This window comes from Osmerus eperlanus, chromosome 15 (genome assembly GCF_963692335.1).
Source record: "Osmerus eperlanus chromosome 15, fOsmEpe2.1, whole genome shotgun sequence".
Classification (NCBI taxonomy): Eukaryota; Metazoa; Chordata; class Actinopteri; order Osmeriformes; family Osmeridae; genus Osmerus; species Osmerus eperlanus.
Window position 1 is genome coordinate 12,342,272 of NC_085032.1, and position 26,223 is coordinate 12,368,494.

At 47.3% G+C, this 26,223-nt stretch overlaps 1 protein-coding gene across 1 annotated transcript; it reads left to right on the forward strand.

The window, feature by feature from the left end:
* The first annotated feature begins 253 nt into the window (after positions 1-253).
* Positions 254-24,908, forward strand: LOC134035115 (apoptosis regulator Bcl-2-like). The gene is made up of 2 exons (XM_062479967.1): positions 254-1,613; positions 23,610-24,908. Exons 1-2 carry the CDS (start codon positions 1,068-1,070, stop codon positions 23,742-23,744), a joined length of 681 nt encoding a protein of 226 aa, XP_062335951.1. The 5' UTR covers positions 254-1,067; the 3' UTR covers positions 23,745-24,908.
* Positions 24,909-26,223: the final 1,315 nt, after the last annotated feature.

Genomic DNA, 26,223 nt, shown 5'->3' on the forward strand with positions numbered 1-26,223 from the left:
TCTTAACCACCTCAATTACTTTTAAATACTGCCATTCAGCTAATGTCCTTTTAGTAACATGTACTTTAGTTTGTCTGACACAGTATTACAAAATGTAATGGCATGATCCCTAGCCTGAGATATGATTATATCCCTGGCATAAGGATGTCCCACTAGGATGCAGTGAGTGTGATGTGGCTCTGTAGCCCTATGCCCTTCCCCCTGACCAGAAAAGCTTGAATGGGATGACAGGCCACGGAAGCGCCTCCCACGAGGAGGTACAGCGCGGCGATATGGACCGAGCTCGCATTGCGTTCTCTGTGCAACCTTGGCAGCTGCTGTAGAAATGTTCAAGTAAAGTACGCTATTTTACCGCAGGAGACTTGTTCTGGAAGTAAGCGTTTCTGCTCTTGTCTTCAACCCCGCGTTCGCGTGATCAAGCGCTTTTTTTCGAACCTGGTTGGCAGTCTCTAATAACGTCTCTCTCTCTCTCTTCCGTCTTCTCTGGGACTGTGTAAAGGCCAGTGGAATTATTATAGCCACACACATATCATTGTGGACTCAACAGAGCGACGAATTGTGAAGCTGTTGAGGATAGCCTACATTATATTTGGAAGTGCGGCTGGTTCGGACCCTCTCATGAGAAGGAGGATCAATCAAACAGAAATGTGAAAGTTCTGACTCTTCCAATGGATTCCAAAAGGGGCGTACATATGCAACAGACAGACGTTGGGCAATAGATTCGATCACACGAGCGCTCTCTGCAGAGCTTACACACTGCAAATCCAACAGTTCGTTTGGAGCGTGCATGGAACGCAAAGTGCATGTGTGGGGACAGCGTTATCAATGATAAATGTAACATGGCTTTTTCTTGATTTCAGCCACAGGTGAATATTGTACAATTTGGATTGAGGTGCGCTACTTTTACTTTCTGTGCTGGGACATCTATATACAAGTGTAGCTGGTTACAATGTTGGGCTCCGACGTCTCTGATCTGCCGGTGCCACGGAGTTGAGTCTGATCTTCAGAAAATGAGTTATTGAATTAAATTTCCTGTCAGGATTGTTGGTGCACCGTTTCTTATCGTAATGGCAAACGAGAACTCATACGACAGCCGAAGTATTGTAGAGATCTATATCCACCACAAGCTGCTTAAGAAGGGATATGTGTGGGATCGCCAGTCAGAGGACACCTCTCCTCCCGTTAACGACTTTGAAGACGCCCCTGCTGCGTTCTCGCGGCGGCCGCGGCCAGTCTTCACCGATGAAGAAGACGTTTCCCCACCGTTTCCAAACCGTATCCCGGAACCGGAGCCTCGCGACAGGCTGCACCGGGTGTTGCGCGAGGCGGGGGACGAGATCGAGAGAATGTACCAGCGGGACTTTGCGGAGATGTCCGGGCAACTACACTTTACACCGAGCACTGCTGAACCAAGATTCGTCGCTGTGAGCGAGGAACTGTTCCGAGACGGGGTCAACTGGGGGCGGATTGTGGCCTTTTTTGAGTTCGGCGGGACTATGTGCGTAGAGAGCGTCAACCGGGAGATGACGTCGCAGGTGGACAACATCGCGCGCTGGATGACAGAGTATTTGAACGGACCCCTGCAGGCGTGGATCCAAGAGAACGGGGGTTGGGTAAGGAGTCCGTTAACTTATATAACTGGCCTTTGGCTTACATCACACACGCGCATCAGTTTGCTTTAGGCTATTTCTACTGTCAAACCAGCAGCTGCCTTAAATTCAGATTACTCTCTGACACACACACCTGCCCCCAGACACACACCTGTCTCACAAACACCTGCACCCTTTTCCTATCTTTCTCTATTACACACACATACACACACACAGCTTTTTGTCTCTGTGGCCCAAAAAATTGCCATGACCTTTTAGGCTAATCACTAAAAGTGTAATGTGCACCTGCCGGACGTTTCTCCCACTCAGACGTCTGTTACACAGAGACACACCCACACACAGACACACACCTGCCTTCCCCTGTCTGCCTCTGTCATGTTAAAGCAGAAGAGGAGGAAACCAGGACAGGAAACAATGCAGAGTATTGAAATGCAGCCCATTATCTTAAAGGGAAGTTGGCACGATGCCAAGGCCATTTTAATGTGAATGAATGAACAGTATTTCCCCATTTGGACCCGGTTTACTACCTGCTCACAGAGAGCAACATGCTCTCTGTGAGCAGGTAGTAAACTGGGTCTGAAGGGCTCAGCCCTGCGGCTGTTCAGGCTGACTGTTGTGGTTTGCTGTGTTGGCTGGCTGTTGTGGTTACTGTATTGGCTGGCTGTTTGGGGTCGCGGAGGTAAACTCAGTCCACCTCTCTCTGTGCGGCTCCCCTTCTTCTCCATGAAAAATTGATAGACAGAGACAGACCGATAGATACAGAGATAGATATAGTGATAGATAGATAAACTGTATAAATACATGTTCGGTTAACTGGGTTTGCTAAGAAGCTACACCGATAACCCATAGGCCCCCTAAAAGGATATTCATTAATCCTAGGATAAAACCAGGAGGATAATTAGCCTGTCTGAGGCCGGGGGTGGGGGTGGGGGAGGGATAGTGGTGGCGGCTGTACTATTGCTTTCAGTTCAGCTTGGTTCAGTCCTCTGTTCTGTTCCCTTAACTAGACAAGACTGGAAAAGGAGAGGAAAGAACATATTGAGAAAGGGAGAAAGAGAGAGAGGGGATAAAGAGAGAGAGGGGATAAAGAGAAAGAGGGGAGAAAGAGAGAGAGGGGAGAAAGAGAGAGGGGGAGGCTTGAGGACAGATGTCCAGGGAATTTAGTATGACCAACCACAGAGCAGTCCTCTCATTATAAACTCTGAGTCCTTCTTGATGTTGCTGTGTGTAACCGTTCTCTCTGTGTGGTTGTGTATGTCTGTCTGTCTGTCTGTGTGTGTGTGTGTGTGTGTGTGTGGGGGGTTGTGTGTGTCCTCAATCTATGTTGTCTTAATATGGCAGAGGCAATTTGCATCACAACAGGAGAGCTACTATTTGGCTCCAATTAACTGTCAGAGTTATGACATTTTCTAGGCCTTGGATGTCAAACTTTGCTGTTCCTTTTGATGTACAGTATTTACTTTCGTGTTTGGTTGTGTGCAAGGGGGTTTCTATGATTTCTTATTCATCTTAAAAACATTCTTCAGCTCAACTTGATATGCCTCTGTCTTATCTATGTTGATTTGCCTGTAGCCTCCTGTCTTTTGGAACAACTTCTCTTTATGAACACTGTCTCACCTCTCTGGGACTTTAATTCAGGTACCGTATCCAGTCATTCAAGCCATACACACACACACACACACACAGTGTGTTTTGTGTGAGGACACTCTAAGGCATGCCTAACCCTTCTGAGGGCGAGGTTCAAGAGAAGGTGAAGAACCTGACTCAGGTATGTGTGTGTTAGAGAGAGAGAACAAGAGATGAGAACCTGACACGCAGGGCGGTTGGTGAAATCCCCCCTGAGATAAATACCAGAGGGACTGAGGGGATCTTTTCTCGCAATCAGAATAATGACCTCAAACGAGGCCCCTGTGTGTGTGTGCGTGTGTGTGTGTGCGTGTGTGGGTGCGCCCTGCAGCTGTTGCATTACCTACATGAGCCCACCTCAGGGACAAAGAGCAGAGAAAGAGAGAGTGAGAGTGAAAGTCAGCAACCTATGACCCAAATCCACAACCAGAGAGCAGGGAGGGATGGAAGGACAGCGAGACTCAAACACACGCCAACACAGTACAGCCTGATGACCCCTAATCCTCATCCTTATCATCTTCACTAGCGGCACAATCGTAAAGCAGCCGAGAGGAATTTCCCCAGGTCTGAGGGTGTGGATGTGGAGGAGATGATCGTGGCGTGCAGGGGGAGTAGCGTCCTGCTCTGTGGAGCAGGTGTCGGGTCCATCCTCTGCTGTCACGGAGCGGCTCCGCCTGGCTCGGTGTGAGTCAGACGTGTTCCTCATGTTCCTCTGGGCTCGCCTGTCTGCTGCCTCTGGTGACGTGTCCTCATTACAGAATTAGGGAGTGCACGCAAGTCTTCAGTGTGGGTGTGCATGTGCGTGTGTGTTGAGTCAGGAAACCCCAGTGTAGAGTGTCCGATGCCTGGCTAGACGAGGGGGAGACCAGGGAGAGAGCGGTTTTTGTGCTGATACTATGAACAAGAGCCTGTTGTGTCTGAGGTTGTTGTCTTAGTATAAAGGGCCTATGTTCTTCATCAGATGTTGACAGACTACCATATGTAACGTGTCTGGTCCTTTCTGCAGAAATCTTTATTCAATATACTTATACAAAGACATTTTAACTTTGGGTATATCGATTCTCAGATTTTTGTCACACCAGGGAGAGATCCAGGAGAGATCTGGGAAGAGACCAGGGGAGAGTGGGAGACATGCAGAGAGACCAGAGACAGAGAAGACCAGGGGAGACAAGGAGAGACCAGGAGAGAGAGGGGAGAGACCAGAGACAGAGAAGACCAGGGGAGACAAGGAGAGACCAGGAGAGAGAGGGGAGAGACCAGGAAAGAGAAGTGAGAGACAGGATAAAGCAGGGAGAGACCAGGAGAGAGAAGAGAGAGACCAGGAGATACAGCTTGCTCACCTCTGTTAAAGAGGGGCTTTTACACAGCTTTACACGGCAAGGTGTCTGTCAAACACACAAAGGAAAATCCGATTTTGTTTTGTAAAAAAATAAACATCCTATTTTACGCTCACACACACACACACACACAGACTTAACATGTACACACACACACACATACACAGGGCTGCTTGAACCACCCACTCCCTGATTGTCAGCCCTGGAAGTTGGCAAGCAGAAACTCCTCACTGTAAATCCACTACTGACGCTTAGAGAGAACACAGACGGAGACACCACACACACACACACACACACACACACACACTCGCACACACACACACACACACACACACACACTCGCACACACGTACTGTAGAGAAACATAAACAAATACAACGATCCACCAGACGGGCAGCCTGACAAAAGGACACATACATAAAAAGAAGGCAGACTGGCATCACAACAGATCTAAAGCTGAATCCATGCGCTTGAGCACACACACTCTCGAGTCGAATAGACGCCTGTAGGCCTATGCCAAAACATAGAGGCACAAGAAACATGCTTAAGCATTCAAAAGTATACAAACACCTGCCCAATCATACTGTATCTCCACCCCCGCCCCCCTCTCTGTCCCTCTCTCCTGTCTGGTGTGTGGGAGAGAGCGTGGGCATGTTGGGGGGTTATTGGGTTTAGTCTGAGAGCAGGCTAGGATGGCCTGGTTCCTTTAAAGCTCTTAAACCCTCCATCTCTGTTTCTACTACTCATTTTCTCTTCTCATCTCTCCTCACATGTCTTCTTCTCTCCTTTATTCTACTCTCTTCTCCTCGTTTACTCTCCTTTCTCCTCGAATGTATTTGTATCTCTTCTCCTGCCCTCTCTTCTCCTGCCCTCTTCAATCCTCTGTATTTCCTCCTCACTCCTCTCCTCATGATGTGGTGCCAGGAGGAAACCCATCCCTGAAGGAGTATCTCCAGTCTGACCCCCCCCCCCCCCACCCTGTCCCCTTCCATCCCATCTCCAGTGCCCCTGGCTGGGGTTGGTGGGTGTGGAGGGTGGGGCAGGGCTTGGCTTCTACCCTGCACCATCTGCTCCTCAGCTTGCCCTGCCACCTCCGGGCCTATCTTCCCGGTGACGGCCAGACCACGAAGGGAACACTCCAACTGCATCCTGGGTGTTTACTGACAGGATATGAATAGCCCTCTTTCATACTATACTGGCAGGAACATTGTGCTCTTTCTCTCTCTTTCTCCCTCTCTCTCTTCCCTCCTTTCTCTTATTCTCTCCCCCCCCCTCTCTAGGGTGTAGTTATATCCGGGAGCCGACCTATCAGTTTCCTCTTCCGCTATTTCAACATTTTGCGTTTGACTCGAGAGAATCCAATTCGCAGCCTCTCCCTTCCCTCACCGACCCATACCCTGCCAAGCCCCAGTCCTCCTCACAGAACACACTGTACTTCACAGACACATGCATAAGTCAAATCACAGTCTGGGCACATCTAGCATCGGAGTCTTCAACCTCCAATCTCAGTCTCTACCTCCACAGAATGCTAATTCCTTGGTAATAGATAGGGTGGAGTTTAGAACCCCTCCCCTCCCCGCTCCGACCGCCCCCCACCACCACCACCACCACCACACACACACACATGTGCCTGGTATATGGAGCAGAATCAAAGCAGCGATAAGTCGAGCGATAATTATGTATTTTAGCTGCTCTGATGTAGGATCCATTATTCATGAGTAACTAACGAGGGAGGCAGTCTTCTCCTGTTAGCTTTAAACACACTGTCTGACTGGGGCGGGTGAACCGCTCATTAGCGCTGTGTAGCTGTTAGCGTAGCTGTTAGCATTATGTAGCACCTTAGCCGAGGCACTAACACCAGGGGTGGTTTCCAGGGTGGGAAACGGCTTATTAATGTCGGCGTAGCTGTTAGCGTAGCTGTTAGAATATTGTAGCTACGTAGCACTCTAGCACAGTGGCTAAGCATATTAACTTTCAATACTGTCTCTGGGTACACCCAAGTACAACACTCACAGAAACACCCAATAGGGATGTGGAGGATTTTCCTGTATCATACGATGGCTGAACAGTGTTGTCAGAGAATATTCAAGCAAGAGGCAGGGATAGCAGTTGTCGTAGTACACAGACACAAACACACACATAACACACACAGTAAACTTCACACATGGGTTTGAACACTCCCTTGAATGGACACCTGCACATGCAACATATACCTGCATACATGCACACATACACACATACACAACAACCCCCCCCACACACACACACACACACACACTAAGTAGTAATGTAAAGACAGAAAGAACAGGAGGGAGGGAGAGAAAAAGGAGGGAGAGAGGAAAGGAGGGAGAGAGGAAAGGAGGAAGAGAGAAAGGAAAAGAGGAAAAGAGAGGTCAGGAGTGACGGAGAGAGAGCCGGAGAGAATAGGAGGGAGGGAGAGAGGACAAGAGGGAGATGTAACAGGAGGGGACAGTGGACGGAAGGGAAATAGAGAGGAATGGAGGGAAAGACAAAGGACAGGAGGGAGAGAGGGAGAAAAGGAGGGAGAGAGGTAATATTGTGGTTGAAGATCTTGTGGCTGCATCAGGACTGGCCATGTGAACCATCAACAGAGCAGGTGCTGCTAATAACAAGCTCCAACCGAACAGCTCCCTCCCTCACCCCTCCCTCAGCTCAGTGCTCAGCTTTGATGAGGGCTGAGGGGATTTGAAGTGGGGGGGGGGGGGGAGGGAGGAGTCGTACCTGAGAGATGACGGAAGATGAAAGAGATGTCACATTCCAATGTATGGGACCAACCTTCTTATAGACACATACACACACGTACACATTTACACGCATGTGCATATATACCACAGATCTTGTCCAATACTGCTAGTTAACATGATTAAATGACTATATTTTTAACATACACTGTTGCTTTAAGATGTTACCGGCTGAGGAAACAGTCGGTTAGCTAGTGAGTGAGTCAGTCAGTTAACCATACAGCCATCCATCCAGAGAGGATACATGTAGTGGACCAGCTGGTCTATAGAGAACTGTAGTAAATCACCCTGTAGGGACGCGCGCGCACACACACACACACACACACACACTGCTGCAGATGCCAACAACTATTGATGTTGTTGACAACACCGCAGCAGATACACTCTAGAATATTTACAATGCTGTCTGTTTGTCACATACACACCCATCCTCACACTGTCAGAAATGCAAACACACACAAATATAACAACATGCAAAATTGCATACCGCAGTGATATGAGCTACTTCTGTCAGGCACTCTGGCTAATACACACAGACACACACACACACACACACACACACACATAGGGCAGGGGGTGGGTAAATGGCAGATGGGTGATTTAGCATTCTGGAACCCACAGGGATGCCCTGCTACCAGGGGGAGACTGGGGAGGAGAGGGATGAGGGAGGGATGAGGGAGGGCTGGGGCAAGACGCATAGCAACACACTCTTTCCATCACTCTCTCATTCTATCCGTCTGTCTCTTCTGTCTAACTCTCTCGCTTTCTTTCCCCTCCACCCCACTCCATCCCCCCAGTCATGTCTTCTCTGCACTCTAGACTTTGTTTCTCATGTTCTCTCTTGCTCACTCTCCCTCTCTACCCCGCTCTTTTTGTATCTATCGCTTGTATTCTCTCTCTTTTTCTCCTCATAGCATGTTTCTTTATATTTGTTTTTGTGGCCCTTTAAGGAAGGTTCTTTGATCCATTGGCTCCGTGATACAGACACATGCACACACGCATGTCCCAGCTGTCCTCAAGGGTGGAGCTGTCACGCTATGGTGTGTGCGTCCCTGGGGTGGCTTAAGACAGTGCTTTAGGAGCTCATAGAAATGTGTGAGACGCCGTAACTTGACAATATTTGGTACCCCACAAAACACACACGCTTACACATTCACACACACACACCCCCAGGGCTAACAGACCACCCGTTAGTGATGAAACACATCTTTACATTCAAACTGCAAGCAGGACCTGATGTTTGAGTCATGGTGTACCACCTTGATGCCTGAGCCCTCAGTGTGTGGAAAGGTCGCCGTGGCCTTTGACAGCGACCTGAAATGGTTTCGTGTTTCAAAACGAAAGTTTTGAGAGATAAAAAACCCGAAACAAAACACAGAGAAATATCAGGACACCGACCCCGAGTTGTGTTTTGACGCTTATGCAAATCAAATGCAAAGAGGAAAACTCCCCTTCGTAGTCAGAGCGGAGGAGCGAGAGAGCTTCGGTGGTACTGGGGATATTCTCTCTTTCGCTCTCGCTCGCTCTCTCAGGCCCTAACACTTACCAAACCTGAAAGTCCCCAACATCTCGGTATTCCCCTGCCCCGCAGAATAAAAGAGAACTACAAAAACTACAAAAAACTACAAGTCTCTCGCTCTCCCTCTGTACTGTAGCTACCTAACTCAGACTGGATACAAAGCAGAATTGTCTGACTCCCACATAAGGACATGAATGCATTCCTCTCATTCCTCTGCTGCTCTGAACACACACTCACCAAGACCAGCTGACGGGAGAGGCAGAGATTAGAGGAAGAGAGAGAACAGGATGAAAACAGACAGAAAGGGAAAAACTAAGGCAGAGAGAGGGGTACATGTTAGATGTAGAGATGTTATAAGATGAAGAGGAGGACCAGAAAGAGATTGTTTTTAAAGGTGTAGATATAGAAAGAGGATATCTCTCTAGATATAGAGAGATATAGAGAGAGGTAAAGAGATGGGGAGGTAGAGAAAGAGATGTAAAGTGAGAGAGGGGGAAAGACGAGTCATTGAACTCTCCTAGTTTGTAGTTACAGGCAGAGGAGAGGGGGAGAAAGGCGTGGGCGGAGAGGGGGAGGAGAGAGAAGGAAAGGGGGAGGCAGGGTGGGCTGTGCTGTGTGGGTGTTGGAGGAAGTTAGGAGGGAGGGGGCGGAGGAGTCCAACCATTCACATGTGATTACAGGCTGGTGGAGCAGAGAGTTTTGGGAAAGCCCCCCACCCAAAGAAACACCCCCGTCACCAACCATGAGCTAACTCTCCAAAAATGTTTATTTTCCTTCTATCTCTCTCTCTCTCTCTCTCTCTCTCCCAATTCCTTGGGTCAAACTAGGTTTTTTTTTTTTCTCACTTTTATTCACGTGGTCACCACCCACAACGTACACAGCGTAGCCTACTCTCTCTTTCTCTCCTCTCTTTCTCTCTCTCCTCTCTCCACTAGAATGTGAAACCTCAAAAGAATAGCAGGAAGTGACTGAACATAACCTCCAACAGCCGTGTGCGTGGGATCAGTATGGTGTGGGTGTGTGCGTTGGAAAGTGTGTGTGTGTGTGTCTATGTGTGTGGGGTGAGGTTAGAAAGTGTGTGGGGGAGTATGTTGTAATTCCTTCTGCTATGTCAGCTATGCTCGTCGCAGGAAGTGGACTTCCCCTGTAAAGCTGCTCTCAGCCAGTTGTCAGCCAGCCAGTTGTCAGCCTGTCAGCCACCCAGTCTCCCTGACACAGAGATCTCCATAGTATCAGGTCATTGGGGTGTCCCTGTCATTTAGGGATGTCCCACTATTGTCATCATTACCAAGGATGGTGTAAAGAAGGGAGCGTCAGAGAAGTGCCTAGTGACAGTACGGAGGGGAGCCAGGGCTGCTTGTCTCCAGCCCGGCTCCGGGAGAGACGGCTCCGGGAGAGACAGCTCTGGGAGAGACGGCTCTGGGAGAGACAGCTCTGGGAGAGACGGCTCTGGGAGAGACGGCTCTGGGAGAGACAGCTCTGGGAGAGACGGCTCTGGGAGAGACGGCTCTGGGAGAGACAGCTCTGGGAGAGACGGCTCTGGGAGAGACGGCCACGTGAGCGCGTCCCTGGAGCCTCCTGAGTCAGGCCCTGAGGACCGCGGCTTGCGGAGCTGAGATCCAGGGTGGAAAGCTCTGTGTGTGTGTGTGTAATGTAACAGTTCTGTCTCGTACTGTCACGAGCACCCCTCTCCCGTGACGCAGTAAAAGCCTTTTATATAATCCTTGATGTTCCCCCCAACAACAATGTATATAAATAGACATGTGATGTGCCAGACCAGAGCAGGCTTGGGCTTTCAGCTTCACGAGGATGATGAAACCCTGACATACATTACTGTGTGTGCATCTATGCGCGTGTGTGTGTGTGTGTGTGGTGTGTGTGTGTGTGTGTGTGTGAGAGAGAGAGAGAGAGAGAGAGAGAGAGAGAGAGAGAGAGAGAGAGAGAGAGAGAGAGAGAGAGAGAGAGAGAGAGAGAGAGAGAGAGAGAGAGTACAACTCTTTCTGTTGTCAGGGGTCTCGGCCTTGCGTAATAATCTTCCCTGTAGCTGCATGTGTGTGTGTGTGTGTGACGGGCGTGAGAAAGTTCTGGTCCCTTGAGAGAAGGATATGTGAGGTCACATGGAATGTGTCTTCACCACAGAAACGGTTGAGGCCCACGGTGGAATGTCTGAGGGCCACATTCCTCCCATACTTGGTTGCTGTTTGAGGCCAACCTGCTACAATGTCCACCGCACACATGGTCATCAGATAAACAGGACAACTTTCTCATCACAACAAATCACTTCATTTCAAACCAGGTGGTTCTAGTGGTATTTTGTGTATTTTGAAACATTTGTGATATATTATGTAAATAGGTGAATTCCAAATATGTTAATTATCAGCACACACATAAAGTGCATTAGCACAGAAAATAGTGTCACAGCTCGTGGGGCCTCACAGCACATGATGACAGGGACGGTCCCCTAATTTGCATCAGCTGAGTCATGAGCTCTCTCTGGGATTGTGTGTGTTTTTGTGAGTATTTCAAGCCCTTGAAGGGGGAGGGATCAACAAAACCTGTTTTGGAACGTGTGTATGTATGATGTGTGTGAGTGTGAGGGTTTGGTGTGTTTCAACTTTTTCCCTTCTTAAGCATGATTTACATTTACATTTAGTCATTTAGCAGACGCTCTTATCCAGAGCGACTTACAGTAAGTACAGGGACATTCCCCCCAAGGCAGGTAGGGTGAAGTGCCTTGCCCAAGGACACAACGTCCTTTGGTTGGCATAGCCGGGAATCGAACTAGCAACCTTCTGATTACTAGCCCGATTCCCTCACCACTCAGCCATCTGACTCCCCCTGATGATATCTCAGATTGTGTGACTGTGGGTTATAGACTTGACGACACGTCAATCACAATTTCCCCTTGTGGGTTATTTTGCTGCCATGGCAAATCTTGCCTTATTCCATCAAGACAATCGAAACTAATTTAAATAACAAAGAGTTGGTTCACAACCTGGAAATGTCGAAGCTGCTCAGTTTTGTAATGAGTAGTTCTGCCATGTTGTGATGTTCAGGCTCTCAATCCAGAATCAATGATTGGATTAGGCCCGACTTTGTACTGGGTTATTTGTAATCCATGTTGTAATCCAAATTAAGTATTTGACAATGCGCACAAGGACAACAACAAACATTCTAATTCATATACTTAAATGGATGGACTGTATTCCGTATTTTGGGCTTGTTCATGGATAACAGGTATTAATCAGGGTTTGAATCTCAAAGGGAACTTCTGTTTGACAGGTTCCAGCTTTTGGATTTAATCTCCAAACTGATTGAAGCTTTGATTCTCCACCGTGCTCCGCAGCATCATTTCAGCCTCAGAGAACACTCTTCATACCTGCATAGTGTACGACCTTCAGCCTCAGAGAACACTCTTCGTACCTGCATGTGTACGACCTTCAGCCTCAGAGAACACTCTTCATACCTGCATAGTGTACGACCTTCAGCCTCAGAGAACACTCTTCATACCTGCATAGTGTACGACCTTCAGCCTCAGAGAACCTTCTTCATACCTGCATAGTGTACGAACTTCAGCCTCAGAGAACCTTCTTCATACCTGCATAGTGTACGAACTTTAGCTCACAGAAAACACTCTTCATACCTGCATAGTGTACGAACTGCAGCCTCCGAACACCATGAAGATACAGGAAACCAGAGGAGCACATCACTTTTTCTTTCTTTTTCCATTCTCCTCTCTGTCGGTTATGTGGGTTAGCCCAGTTTTAGCAGGTATTTATTTAGAATTGTGTGTATGTATTTCTGTGTGTTGTGTTTGTGTGTGTGGTGTGTGTGATATGTCTTACTACCTAGAAAATGCTTTCCAGGTAATCTTTCATGTTCCGTTTCCTGCTTCAAACTAGCATCAGCTGAGCTGTGCGTGTATGTTTTCTGTAGATATGCCTGCATGTGGTGTGTGAAAAGCTTCTTCAGAATTACACAAACATCGTTAGCCCATAGACAATATATTAATCAGAGCACTTATGGTCCTTTCTGTAGAAGTACTGTAGAACACATTTCTGTCAGATGTATATCTGCCTGGAAGCAGTTATAAAGTCCCATGCAAACAGATCCTTCTTGAAGACTTAAAACACACACACACACACACACATTGCTGTGTTTCCTCAAGAGAGTAAGAGGGACAGAGACTGTGAAGCAGTGAATTCATGGGTTGGCTAAATATAGTGTTGTATATGTGTGTGTGTCTTGTCTGTGTGTGTCTGTGTGTCTATCTTGTATGTGTGTATGGGTATGTTCGGGCAAGAATCCATTTGGTTGGCTTTCCCATTTCCTCCTTAACGCTTCCAGTCCCCTCCAGACCTCTCTCTCTCTGTCTCTGTCTCTGTCTCTCTCTCTCTCTCCTCTCTCTCTCTCTCTCTCTCTGGGTCTGTATGTGTGGGCCCTAACTCTTAGAAGGCCGGTAGTGGTTCACCCAGCTGCTATCTCCATTCTTGGAACTGAGGGAGAGGGGCTGAAAAAGGAGGGGTGGAGGTTTCCACACAACACAGCTGACTGACATTTAGCCGAGATGAAAGACCAATCAGAAGCCCCAGGAGATGTCAGGCTGAAGGTGAGGTGGAGGATCCCAGCGCTGCTTCCTGCCTTCAACCCTCCCTCCACCATCCCTCTATCCCTCTGAGACAAAAAGAGAGAGAGAGACAGTGAGACGGAGAATACCAAAGAGAGAGATAGAGAGACGTCTGTGATCCTGAGAGTACCGTTAGACAAAGAGATGTCTTTTCTGATAATGAAGCAGACTTCCATCGCTAGGTGGAACCTCAGAGTGTAAGCGTATCTACCCGAGCATCTGTGTCGTCTCTGCTCTGCTAGCACCGGCAGTTCCATAGAGTTTTGATTATAAGGGCGTAGTCACTTCCATGTTTACCAACCCTAACCATATGAGGTTCTGGAGAAGTGTCTCCTGTTCGTTCCATCCCTAGCATACCTCACTGTTCTATCTGGTTGTCAAGATGAAGCAGGGTTGTCCCTGATCCTGTCCTTGTTGTGTTAAGTGCCCACAGGGAGGGCAACCAGCGGGGCCGCAGTGTTAGAGACAGGGGACACGGCGAGTCTGGGACCCCGCCCCCTGTGACCCCCGCCCCCTGGTTGTTTTGGCTGGAACATCTCATGGAGTAACACAGTGCAACATGGCTGCAACAACCCCGTCTGGCCCTGCGGATACGGAGGCAGGGATCTTCTGTCTGTCGCCTACTCCCTGCCACCCCCTCTTCTCTCCTCCAGCTATCCCCCCGCATACCTCTACACACCCCCGGTCTGTGCTGTTGTGATATTGAGCCGAGGTAATGGATTATCCTGACACGGTTTCTAAAGGATCGTGGTTCTTGGCGCCCATACATCCATATACTGTGCTGGGCTCTCCGTCACTGATCCATAGCACTGGAGACCCTTTGATCCAAATGCACAGAACCAACATGTACAGAAAGGTTGAGTCTGTTTGTTTTTGGTCTTTGGTGAGACAAAGGCCAGTGTTATCTGGCTGTCTTTCTTCTGAGTCATCTGCTCCTCAGAGAGAGAGAGAGAGAGAGAGAGAGAGAGAGAGAGAGAGAGAGAGAGAGAGAGAGAGAGAGAGAGAGAGAGAGAGAGAGCTGAAGGCCTCGCCTGTTGTTCCTAGCGTGGAAAAAAAGCTGTTGTCTCTTTCTCATGGTCCAGCGCTGTTATTATCGACTGCGAAATCTGCCCTCTGCCCTGCAACCCAGACATCACACACTCACCACCCATGCTCCATTTAACGTGGAACGATCCTCCTCTTCCTCCACACACCATCCCACACCCAGGATGACCACTTCCACCAGCATGTTAGATTACAGCCCATGAATACCCCCACTGTACGATCTTTATCACTGCATTTGTCCTGTGCGTGTGTGTGTGTGTGTGTGTGTGTGTGTGTGTGTGTGTGAGAGAGAGAGAGGTGGGAAATATCATACCGGAGATAGTGTGTCATGAACAGGCTACCAGCTGCTGCTGTTTTGTCCGTGTGTGTGTGTCTGTGTGTTGCACGTGTTCCTGAACATGTGCGCAGAACGTGTCATGTTGGACCATCGGTGCCGTGCTCGAGCGAGCACACCGCCATCGCTCTCCATCCCCACCAAGAGCATCTGCATGTTACAATATGACTGCAGCTAGGCAGCGGCGGCCCTTCAGTGACAGTAATCACTGAAGGCAGTCCATTAGATTAAAAGGTGCTCTCTCGTGTGAAGATCTGATGTGTCCTACAGCCTCAGTCCTCCGACCCTCACTCAAGGTCAGGGTTATCGTTCGGATCAATGGAGAAACGACCATAATATATGCCATTTAGGTGATGCTTTTAACCAAAGCCTGTGGCAGCCCGGGGAGAGTGGAGCAGTAGCCTTGATGTCGCTAGCCACAGCCCCTCTCTCCCATTGGCTGGCACAGCAAGGTTAGTGGAGTTATTATCATCAAACTTTATCATCATCATCACTTATCTTACCCATAGCCAGGGAGGGGTGTCTGGCATGGAAGGCCAGCTTGTCAGTCAGTCCATCATTTTCATCATTGCCATCCTCTTAGCCACAGGGGGTCAGCCTAGCAGTAACTGATGGTATTCCTGAAAGAGGGCAGAAATAGCAGAGCTTACCATCAACAGGCTGCTCACTATCCACTGACTGGCATCAACAGTGACTCACTGTGCCAGTTAATGACAGCCGGTGTCACCTCTCCCTCCCCTCTTCCAACTCCTCTCCCCTCTATTAACTTGTTGCCTTCTCCCCTGTCTCTCCCATCACCCCCTTCCTCCCCTCTTTCTCCCCTCTTTCTCCCCCCTCTTGCAGTGTTGTATTTATAAACACGGAAGCGTCCCCGTCTATATTAAGATTAGCATAGCTGCTCTTAAATTGCTTATATTTACATCCAAACTAGAACAGCCACTTCCCTAATCACTCAACTGGCTTAACTTTAGCATGTGAACATGTCATGCAGTCAAACAGTCAGTCATTCAACCAGTTAGTCAAACAGCCATCGACCCTTTGATTACATTTATGCATTTAGCAGACGCTTTTATGCAAAGCGACTTCCAAGAGAGAGCTTTACAAAAGAGCATAGGTCACTGATCATAACAACGAGATAGCCCCAAACATTGCGAGCAGCCAAAACATAAAGCATACATTGTGGAAAACCAAATAAGTGCCAAAGGGAAGAACCATAAGAGCATGCAGTTAAACAAGTTACAATTGAACAGCATGAAACTCCCCACAAGAGTGCAAGAGTGTACCTGTAGAAAAAACAATCAACAGTATTTCACAGCGAGTACAAGAATTTGAAACCGTTACAACTAACCAACAAGAGCAACAAGTCTCTCAATACGAGTCATTGTGATCCTGGAGGGAACATCAGGTCCAGCCAAGCATTCCTAAGTGCCGTTGTACTCCCGGAACAAGTGCGTCTTGAGCCTTTTCTTGAAGGTGGGGAGACAGTCAGTTTGATAAAACTGGAGACTGCCCAGTTACAGTGCAGACTGCCCAGTTACCCCCCCCCCCAGCCTGCCCTTGGTCCAGACAAATGGACCCATCATCACCCCCCAACCCCTCCTCCGTCCCCAGCTGGGGGTCGCCACGGTGATGGATTATTCATGCTCAGATCAGGAAGTGCATTCTCTCCCTAACAGGAAGTCTAGACCCAGGGGGAGTCAGATATGACAGGGTGATGTATTACATGTAACACCACCCTAATCCCCCACGGCCACATGCATATTTAATGATCAGGCCGGTGATGGTGGGAGGGGGGGGTGTATTTACAGCAGACCTGGTTATAATGAATAATGCACCAGAGCTGTTGCTAGTTATCAGGTGTGGCTGGGTTGAGTGGCCTGGCAGTCACAGCCCCTGGCGGAGGAGCAGCTGTTCCAGGTAAACGTGGCCCTCGATGACTCATGGATTTCTGTATTTCTCCGCAGAGTTCCTTGGAATCCTGGGTTGGATTACTGAGGATGTGACAGAAATTGCAGTGAAATAACCTCCGTAGCATTTATTAACAGCGAAAGAGTAATAAACAGCAAGCAGAGTAATAAACAGCAAGATTGTAATTCATATTTCCTATTCCAGCTCGTACTAGAGCTGTCATAAGCCTGTAGCTGGTAACAGGAGAGCAAAGACAGCAGGAAGGAGAGATCAATACACAACACCGGATATTACATAATTGAATCGTTGAACTGGGTCATAAAAGGCAGCCTGGTGCTCAGGTTTCATAGGGCTGAAGGAGGGGGAGAGGAAGCTATTCTGAAGACAGGCCCACCTGCCGGGGCAAACACTGCCTGCACATGCTGACAGATACTCAGGGTGGGTTTGATTTAGTCTACCCAATACAAAGAAGCTGATGGGGGAGACCACAAATGTGCAAACTGTGAGATGAACGTATCAGTCTTTGTGTACTTTCAAGCTATTTCTACAATTATTTTCTGGACTGTATTGGAGTGAAACCCTAACCTCTGCTAGCCTCCAGACAGACTAGAGCAAACGATAAAATAGTCTGAGAAGATTTCAGGCACTTTTTGACCCAACCCTGGCAGGCTAGAGCAAGCGCTCTCAGAGTTGGAGTGGGTCTCGGAGTGTTTAACCCAGCTCTGGAGTGGTGCAGACAGCAGCTTGTCCTTCATGGTGTAGCGGAGGTGTCTGCCTGCCCCTCATCCAGAAAGATCAAATCAGGTGGCCTTTCAGTCTACAGATGGTTGAACCTGCCTTCCACGGTTGCCACAGGCTGTGGCTCCAACTTCAAACAACCACCATGATATTGTGACTATCCTTTGCACACAGACTCACACACACACACTCACACACAGAAAGCCGATACGCTAACCTTCCCAGAACAGAACAGAGATTGACTGAACGAACAAACAGTAGAGATGGAATGTGGAAGAGATATACTTACTACACACTAGAGAGAGAGAGAGGCGCATGAACACGCACACTCAAGATATTTTCAGACTGTAGGTTTACCTTGTACCAAGCCCAAAAACCCCAGCACAATAGTTGTTTTGTCTCTGTTCAAATGACCAGCCTTGCAATTCTCAGAATTGTTCAACTGTTAAAGCAGACTACCACCAATCTGATAAGATTTTCATGAGGTAGCTGAATGGAGAGATTACTAATGTTAAGGGGATTACCGCTAATTTGAATAAGATTGTGATAAGAGTCCCTGTCTGGGAAATAAGGGAAGTATTTATCTGGGAAATCCCCTCAGGTCACCTTTTGGTCAATATGGAGAAGAGGGAACCATCGTCCATCCCTCTTTCATTTTGTCTCTTTGACCTGCTCTCTCGCTCTCTTTCTCTCTCTCTCTTTCTCTCTCTCTCTCTCTCTCTCTCTCTCTCTCTCTCTCTCTCTCTCTCTCTCTCTCTCTCTCTCTCTCTCTCTCTCTCTCTCTCTCTCTCTCTCTCAATCTCTCTCGCTCACTTTGTGTCATCAACTCTCATTGTCCGACACTCCTCCTCTTTCTTTCTTTCTTTCTTTCTTTCTTTCTCTCTCTCTTCTCTCTCCTCTCTCTCTCTCTCTCTCTCTCTCTGTCCTCTCTTCTCCTTTATATTTCTGTTTCTGTGGTAGAGGCTGGGTAATCTTTTTTGACCACATGATGTCATTTAAAAAAAGGGTTCAGTCCCACTGTGCCTGCGTGGAACCTCCAGGCCTAGTAGGCAGCTGGCACAGGCTGGTATTACCACGCTCTGACCCCAGTCACACACACACACATTCTCTCTCACACACGGAAAGACACACACGCATATACCGATACTCTCTCTGACACAAGGCATCTTTACACACACAAACACACTCACAAACACAGGATTTTGTAGTCAGGGGGCCTCTTTCCTGGCTGAGAAGAGAGAGCAAAACGGATGTCAATGCCAGAAGGAAAACATCAGTTACTTCCTACCGCTCAACCACCCTACCACTAGTCTGTTTGTGTGTGTGTGTGTCTTTACGTGTGTGTGTGTGAGAGAGTGTGTGTGGAATGCTTGTGCTTGTGTGCCTCATGGGTAATCATCTGACATTTTATGATGTGTAGGGATAGTTTAACTGTGTCTACATCATTTGGGCTCACGGTACCTATCTCTCAGACACACCTGGGTAGAAACTTGTGACTGAGTAAACACGTGAGGCTTTTGACACTGGGACGTCTGTCCCACGATGAGCAGTATGTTTGTCCCACAGGCCTTCCAACATCATTATCAGACTATACACTAGACTTCCATCAGCTCCATCCTCCCTCTCCAGCCTGCAGGGATTATCCAGTCTATAGGCCACCAGCTATGTCCTCATCCAGTTTATAGGTCACCAACAGCACTGTCCTCATCCAGCTATGTCCTAGTTAAGATTATCAGATGATCTATGGTACAGTCCCAGTTGTAGTGTCAGATTGTGTAGGAGACCTTGAGGAAACCAGAAAGGAAAGCAGACTTGACTGGCCTTTCCCTGACCTGTGTAGGCTCAGTTATTAGGATGGAACTTCCTGCTACCACAGTGACAGGGACTCTCCCTACTTGTCCTCTTCAACAGAGGGTGTGTGTGTGTGCGTATGCGTAGATCCTCTCATTAAGGCAATGGTGGACAACCCCTGCTGTGTACGGGTTGTCACACCCGTGTCTACAGGGGCCTGTCTTCCCCATGGTCAACAATCAGCAATACCACAAAAACCTATTAGGAAATTAGAGAGAACCAGTTTGTGTGTGTGTGTTGTGTGCACGTGTTGTGTGCATGTGTTGTGTGTGTGTTGTGTGCATGTGTTGTGTGTGTGTGTGTGTTGTGTGCATGTGTTGTGTTGTGTGCATGTGTTGTGTCTGTGTTTCGTCTTTGATCTGAGGAGCCAGGGGGTCTGGGTGTTTGCTTCACGTGTAGCTCCCGCTGTCTTCCTCCCACAGCCTGGAGAGAACAGACATGGGGGGGGGGGGGGGGGAGAGACGGTGGAGGGGAGAGAAGAAAAGAGTGAAAAGATAGAAATACAGGGAGAGGGAGAGGGGGAAGGGGAGGGGGGAGGGAGAGGGAGAGGGAGAGGGAGAGGGAGAGGGAGAGAGGGGGAGAGGGGGAGAGGGGGAGAGGGAGGTGGGGATGTGTTAGTTTCAGCTCCCTGAGGAAACCACATAAACATTAAAGTCTAAGGTTCATATAAACGCACATCTCCATGTGACGTTCATATAAACGCTTGTATCTGTAAATGCTAATCTCTGTAGCGTTCATATAAACGCTGATCTCTGCATTTCAGACATTACACTTTTCTTTTTCCTCTCTATCTCGCTGCCGTAGAGACTGTCCCTAATTGCATGATGAAACGATGTCTGAGGATGGCAGTGCCGGCAGGCCTGATAGCAGACTGGAGGGCACCCAGAAAGAAAGGGATGAAGGGAAAGGAGAAGAGAGGGGCGGAGAGAGAGTTGGAGAGAACGGGGGTATTGCAATGTGATAGAGAAATAAAAGAGAGAGAGAGAGAGATATGGAAAGAGAGAGAGATATGGAAAGAGAGAGAGATATGGAAAGAGAGAGAGATATGGAAAGAGAGAGATAGGGAACGAGAAATAAAGATACATAAATAATGCTGTTAGTAAATGGAGGATGCTCAAGGGAGAGAGAGAAACCACTGATCTTGTCCACCAACAACTATTATCGTATTAGGATGCCTTAAACTACAGGGTCAAATGTTACCCTCTCTCCCCCCAAGCTAGTTTTCATGTTCCTTTTCTTCATGGTACAGCCCCCTGCTACCTGAAGTAGGCAGCCTCACACTGGGATGAAAGGATTGTGGGTAGGGGGATGTAACAGAGCACCAGAGGTTTAACTTTGTGTGTGTGTGTCTGTTTGTGTGTGTGTGTGTGTGTGTGTGTGTGTGCCAGTCACCCCTATGCTGTAACGAGATCTCTGGTCTCCATTTTAGTTAGGTCATGTCTTGGCCGAGTGCCCATCGTGGTCTCCTAGGAAACATGAGGAAGTGATGTCACTAACCATCTGACACCCGAGTGTGGTGCCAACTGTCACTGACCTTATAAGGCTGGGACTCAACCATCTACCCAATCACTGCATGGACAACATGCCATTCACAAAATCTGTTAATTTACAGATCTGCAAGCGAGAGTGGGAGCGAGCAAATGTGTAAGCAAGCAGGCTGTTTAACTACATCAATCCCTCCCCAGGACTTTCCTAAAATATCACCATTATTTAATAATAATAATAATAAATTGTATTTGTAACGCACCTTTCATCCGAAAACAGATCTCAAGGTGCTATTTATACTGTAACCAGGTGTGTGTTGTGTGGCCTCCCCCACAGTTGCTACTGGTCCTCTTGTGGGTTTGGCCTTCAGGCCTTCTACCTCGTGTGGTTCTCCCAGACTGAACCGTCTACGAGACTGAAGACGCATATCCTCTTTTTTAGATGGTGAAACGTTAAGTTGCAGAGGTGACAGGGACCTACCATTCCTTCCCTAGTTCATATCATCTAACCGTTCTTCTTTTTTTCCACAACAGAAGTGGAAAGTCCGCAGCTCATCATTTAACCATCATTTCTGTTCAACCTGTTCTGCTTTCAAAGCTCCATTAGCTGCATTGGCTGAGGACAAACAGAAGTCAACAAACAGAACCAGGCTGTTGATACACACAGCGGAAGCTCCTATGTCTGGGGATGTTTGCAGAGCAGAGAGCAAACAGTCACACGGTTAGCCATTAGCCCCACCTGTCAACATGCTGGAGGGCCTGTGACCACTTAGCCTAAAGCTACTTTGCTAACAAGTTAGCTTAAGCTGTTTTAGCAACCCCAGAGAGTTGCAAATGTAGCTAACATTGGTATCACTCTGTGTTTTTGCTGGGATAACAGTGTTCTTGGTATTCTGTTATTCCCTAACAGACTCATTCACCAACATAACCCATCAACCAAGGACAAACTAAATGTAATTTGTTCTTCCATCTCAACACCCAAATCACAAAATAAGATAAAATATCTCCATATCAATATGATGTCATGAGAAAGATGCGGCCTCTTGAGCTAATGCTTTCTGGGAACACCTCATGACCCATTCTCGGAATAATGTTGGTGATCATTCTGAAGAAGCGTTACGAAGCACTTTGCATAAATCATCTTTAGTGAAATGAATCATCGTTATCTCATTGATTATGTGTGTTTGTGGTATGTATTGATCCAGGGCTGTCAGACATGACCTGATCTATAAAATGTAAGAAAGGGCGGAAGAGAGAGAAGGACAGCTCTTGGGATTGTGTTGCATCAAGTCTCTTCACTCAGACCATAAAGAAAGGTTTAAACTCCTTACCTCTCCATCCCTATTCTCCTTGCTTCTCTCCATCTTTCCTCCTTCTCTCTGTTTTCACTCCACCTATCATTCATTCTCCATCTCTCTTATCTACATTTACATTTAGTCATTTAGCAGACGCTCTTATCCAGAGCGACTTACAGTAAGTACAGGGACATTCCCCCGAGGCAAGTAGGGTGAAGTGCCTTGCCCAAGGACACAACGTCAGTTGGCATGACCGGGAATCGAACTGGCGACCTTCGGATTACTAGCCCGATTCCCTCACCGCTCAGACAACTGACTCCACTATCTGCTTCATGTACCGCTCTCCCTCCAGCTAAACCTTCATCTATCTCTTCTCTCACCACCTCCTTGACCACCACACAATTGTGTGTGTGTGTGTGTGTGTGTCTGTGTCTGTGTCTGTCTGCCTGCCTGCCTGCCTGCCTGCCTGCCTGCCTGCCTGTGGGGTTAGGCTGAGCATATAGCTTGGCAGTGCCAACTTTAATACTGTAATAGTGAACACACAGCCAGCAATACCACCCAGGCCTGACTAGACTACAACACTAGTCACAAGGGGTTAGGAAAGGCTGGCACACACATACACAGACATACATACAGACACACACACCACATCACGGTTTGCAGTCACAAACAAACCCAAACATTCATCTGAGAGTGTAAATGCTGGAGGTGTTTTAGTGCTGGAGGGCGTAGCTGATCTGTAAACTAAGGGTAAGGAGAGTCTTTCTGGGGAATTAGAGTTGGGAGTTAGATTATATTGCATCAGCTCACTGTATGTGTTAATGAGACATAATACACAGTTTATGTTATAAAGCAGAGTTGGTAGAATTTGTAGAGTGTGTGTGTGTGTGTGTGTGTGAGAGAGAGCGAGAGAGTGAGAGAGAGGGTTAGGTATCTCCCCCTTCTTATCATATTGCCGTCACACTCTGGTCCCCAAACTCACATACACACACACACACACACACAGTGGAAATAACCTTAAATTTCCTTTTTGCTGGTCCACTGGACACATTTGTGTAGTAGTTTGAACACACACACTCACAGAGAAGAGACGAGAGATATACACACTGTACACACACACACACCAAATGTGCATGGGACCACTACGTTATTCTTTGAGGAGTGGGAAGGGATCATTTTTTGGACTTGTTATACAGCTATATGCAAATCAGAGCCGCACGCATGTATGTGAATGTGTGTAGGAGGCATGAAGCTTAAAGCCTCCATGCTGAGAGGCAAGCTGTGAGACCTGGAGCTCTGCGCCTTCTTTTTTGTCATATTGTTATCTCACCCTGTTGGAGGGGGCCGCTCTTGATTCCACAGATTTTAACTCATCTCTCTTTCTCTCCTTTTCTCCTTATCTCCCCCTTTCATCCCTTTCTGTTTCCCCTCCTCTTTCTATCTCTCCCTCCCTCTATATCTGTTTCTTTCTCAGGATGCGTTTGTGGAGCTCTATGGTCAGCAGAGGGACTCTGGGTTGCAGTCCTGGCCCTACCTGAGGACCGTGTTTGGGCTGGCAGCACTGGGGGCTGCGGGGGTCACCCTGGGAGCCCTGTTCACACAGAAGTGATTCAGCGACACAGAACTCCGAGAAGGTGTGTGGTGGTGGTGGTTGTGGGAGGGTGGGGGACGGAGGCACTTGAAGGACCTCTACTCCAGAGGTCTCACCTGCTCTGCACCCACAAAGAGGCCTGCAGGACCTTTATAAGATCTTCAGTTCCACCTCCAGCTCTAGTCACCTACCCAGCTCCAGACCCACTCCCAGATCCAAACATGGCCCCAAACCAACACCAGTCCCAGCCTTCTAAAAGAGTCTTGTCTGCCCTGAGTCTCTTTTGGAACTACCAGAAGAGCATGCTATTCTCCAGAACGGAACTACGCCTCCTTTCTGAGAATGGAGGGAGAGAGAAATGGATGGAGGGCAAGCAGCAGACTAACACACACACTCCTTTTCAACAACAGAAGACTTTACAATTTTTACTCTCACAGATGACACCATAATGGATAAATACGGTGGGCTGTAACTTCTACCATACACTTCACAGAATTTTTGCAACCTAAACTACTCTTAAAAAAAACAACAAAAAAAACTTATAATCATAAACTTATGCTAAGAAACCTCTGGACTTACATGTAGCATGATGAAGTTTTGTTAAAGCTTTGAAGCTGAAAAGAGAACTTGAACATTGTTTTTTCTCTCAGAATGCTAATATGAAGCAACTGATCTTTGATTATAGATCTTTTTTTCTCTGTTTTTACTGTATTTTTCTTTTTAACTTTTTTCCAGCATGATTCTGTAACATTGTTACCATAGTAACATGTCATATTGACATTGCTCCAATACTTAACTGTTGTGTCAGGCCAACCAGCTGATTACAGATCAAACCAACAATATCCTTTCTAATACCTTATCTGTGCTTAAATAAGCTTGCCGGGCCATACAGGATGGACCTAATAGAATCGCCCACAAGTTCTAGACCACGCCCCTCCAGAATGCAAACCAGAGCAATCACTCCACGTATTAGAGGATATGAGGTTGTGTTGGGCTTCAGTAGGCGATGATGATGAACGTGATGATTTTGCATGATTCTGGAGCATGCCCTTTAGAGGAAGGACAGATAAACCTCTTCACAGAGAAGATTGTATGTAGAAGAGAAGACACACACACCCACACACTCCTATCACACAGTCCAGCTGATGTTCTGATTGTTCTCATTAAAGCTTTGTCTTCTGACTCCTGCACCTTTGTTATTTTTCTGTTTCCAATCCTGGTTAGGCATGTTTAACCCAAACATTAAACCAGGTAGAAGGACAGGTGTGTTGGTAGGTTGGGGTGGTGACTCACGTGAATTCTAGAATCAGAACGTTGGGTAAAACAGGATAGATGCTCCAACCATTCTTAATTCTATGCTTTCTTGACTATGGAGACAGTTGTGTGTGTTTGAAGCTATGTGACGAGACTATTAAACCTGAACGCACAAAGAAGCACTAGACAGAAACTGGTGGTTGGCAGCCTTGTCTCTTATCATGACCGACACATTGCATCGTTAAGCCCCCTTTGAACTTTCTGTCTTTTCTCCTTCTCTTCAGCGCCTGATAACAAAGGGGTGTAATGAATCCTATAGGAAATGGCTTTAGGTGTGTAAATGACTATAGCTATGAGATCAAAATATTAATTCAATAGAGCCAATAGAACACAGTCATGATATGGATCATTTTTCTCATAATGTCTTCATCTAGTATGTTATTCATATAACATACAAGAGGTATCTTATTACTATTTAATGAAGTCTCTGGATAGATGCAATACCCTGAGAGAGAGGATTCATGGTGATGATAATGATGATGATTAAGAGAAAGATGCTGAAGAGAAACTAACTGTGATGATCAAGCTGGTGAAAATGACCTCTGGGGGAATGTCCACCATCATTCATTTTGTGTATATGTTTTTTTATATACTTCTCTCTTTTTTTTTACTCTATCACTTGCATTTATCTGATTATCTCTCTCTCCCTCCTCTTCACGTTAGAAATCGCTGTCTCAATGCATGAAGAGCTAAAGTCAAGAAAGAGAAGAAGGAGAATTTTAAATCATGTTAGTGAAAGCGCGCAGGGTGTTTATAGTTGGCAGTTAGCTGGCTAGTTAGGCTACAGGCCCGTGGTGGTTTGGAGTAGTGTGGATCGGTGCTCGGTAATTGGTGGATCGGAGGGTGGCTGAGGCGGCTTCTCTTGCGGGCGTCAGAATGTGATGACGGGGGTGGAATTTCTGTCTGCTTAATGTAAGTCGTGGGAATAGGACAGACAGTTAAAAAGGCTTTGCTTTTGTAGATGTAAATTAGATGCATGCAGACAAAATTAACGTCCTCAAATTATGTAAGATTTATCCAGACTACACTCATCACAAAACGTCCTGAAATCCCTCTAATAAGTTGTTTGATATGCTTTAAATGGGTGTCTATTGTGTATGTTCTGTGCTCCAAATTGTCTCTCGGAGGACATAAAGTTTGCTCAGTCTAAATCTAATATGGCTTCGAAACACTGACATTTTGG

Coding starts and splice junctions, on each gene's coding strand:
- LOC134035115 (XM_062479967.1), top strand. CDS start 1,068: ATGGCAAACGAGAACTCATACGACAGCCGAAGTATTGTAGAGATCTAT. Junction 1,614..23,609: donor TCCAAGAGAACGGGGGTTGG/GTAAGGAGTCCG, acceptor TTTCTTTCTCAG/GATGCGTTTGTGGAGCTCTA.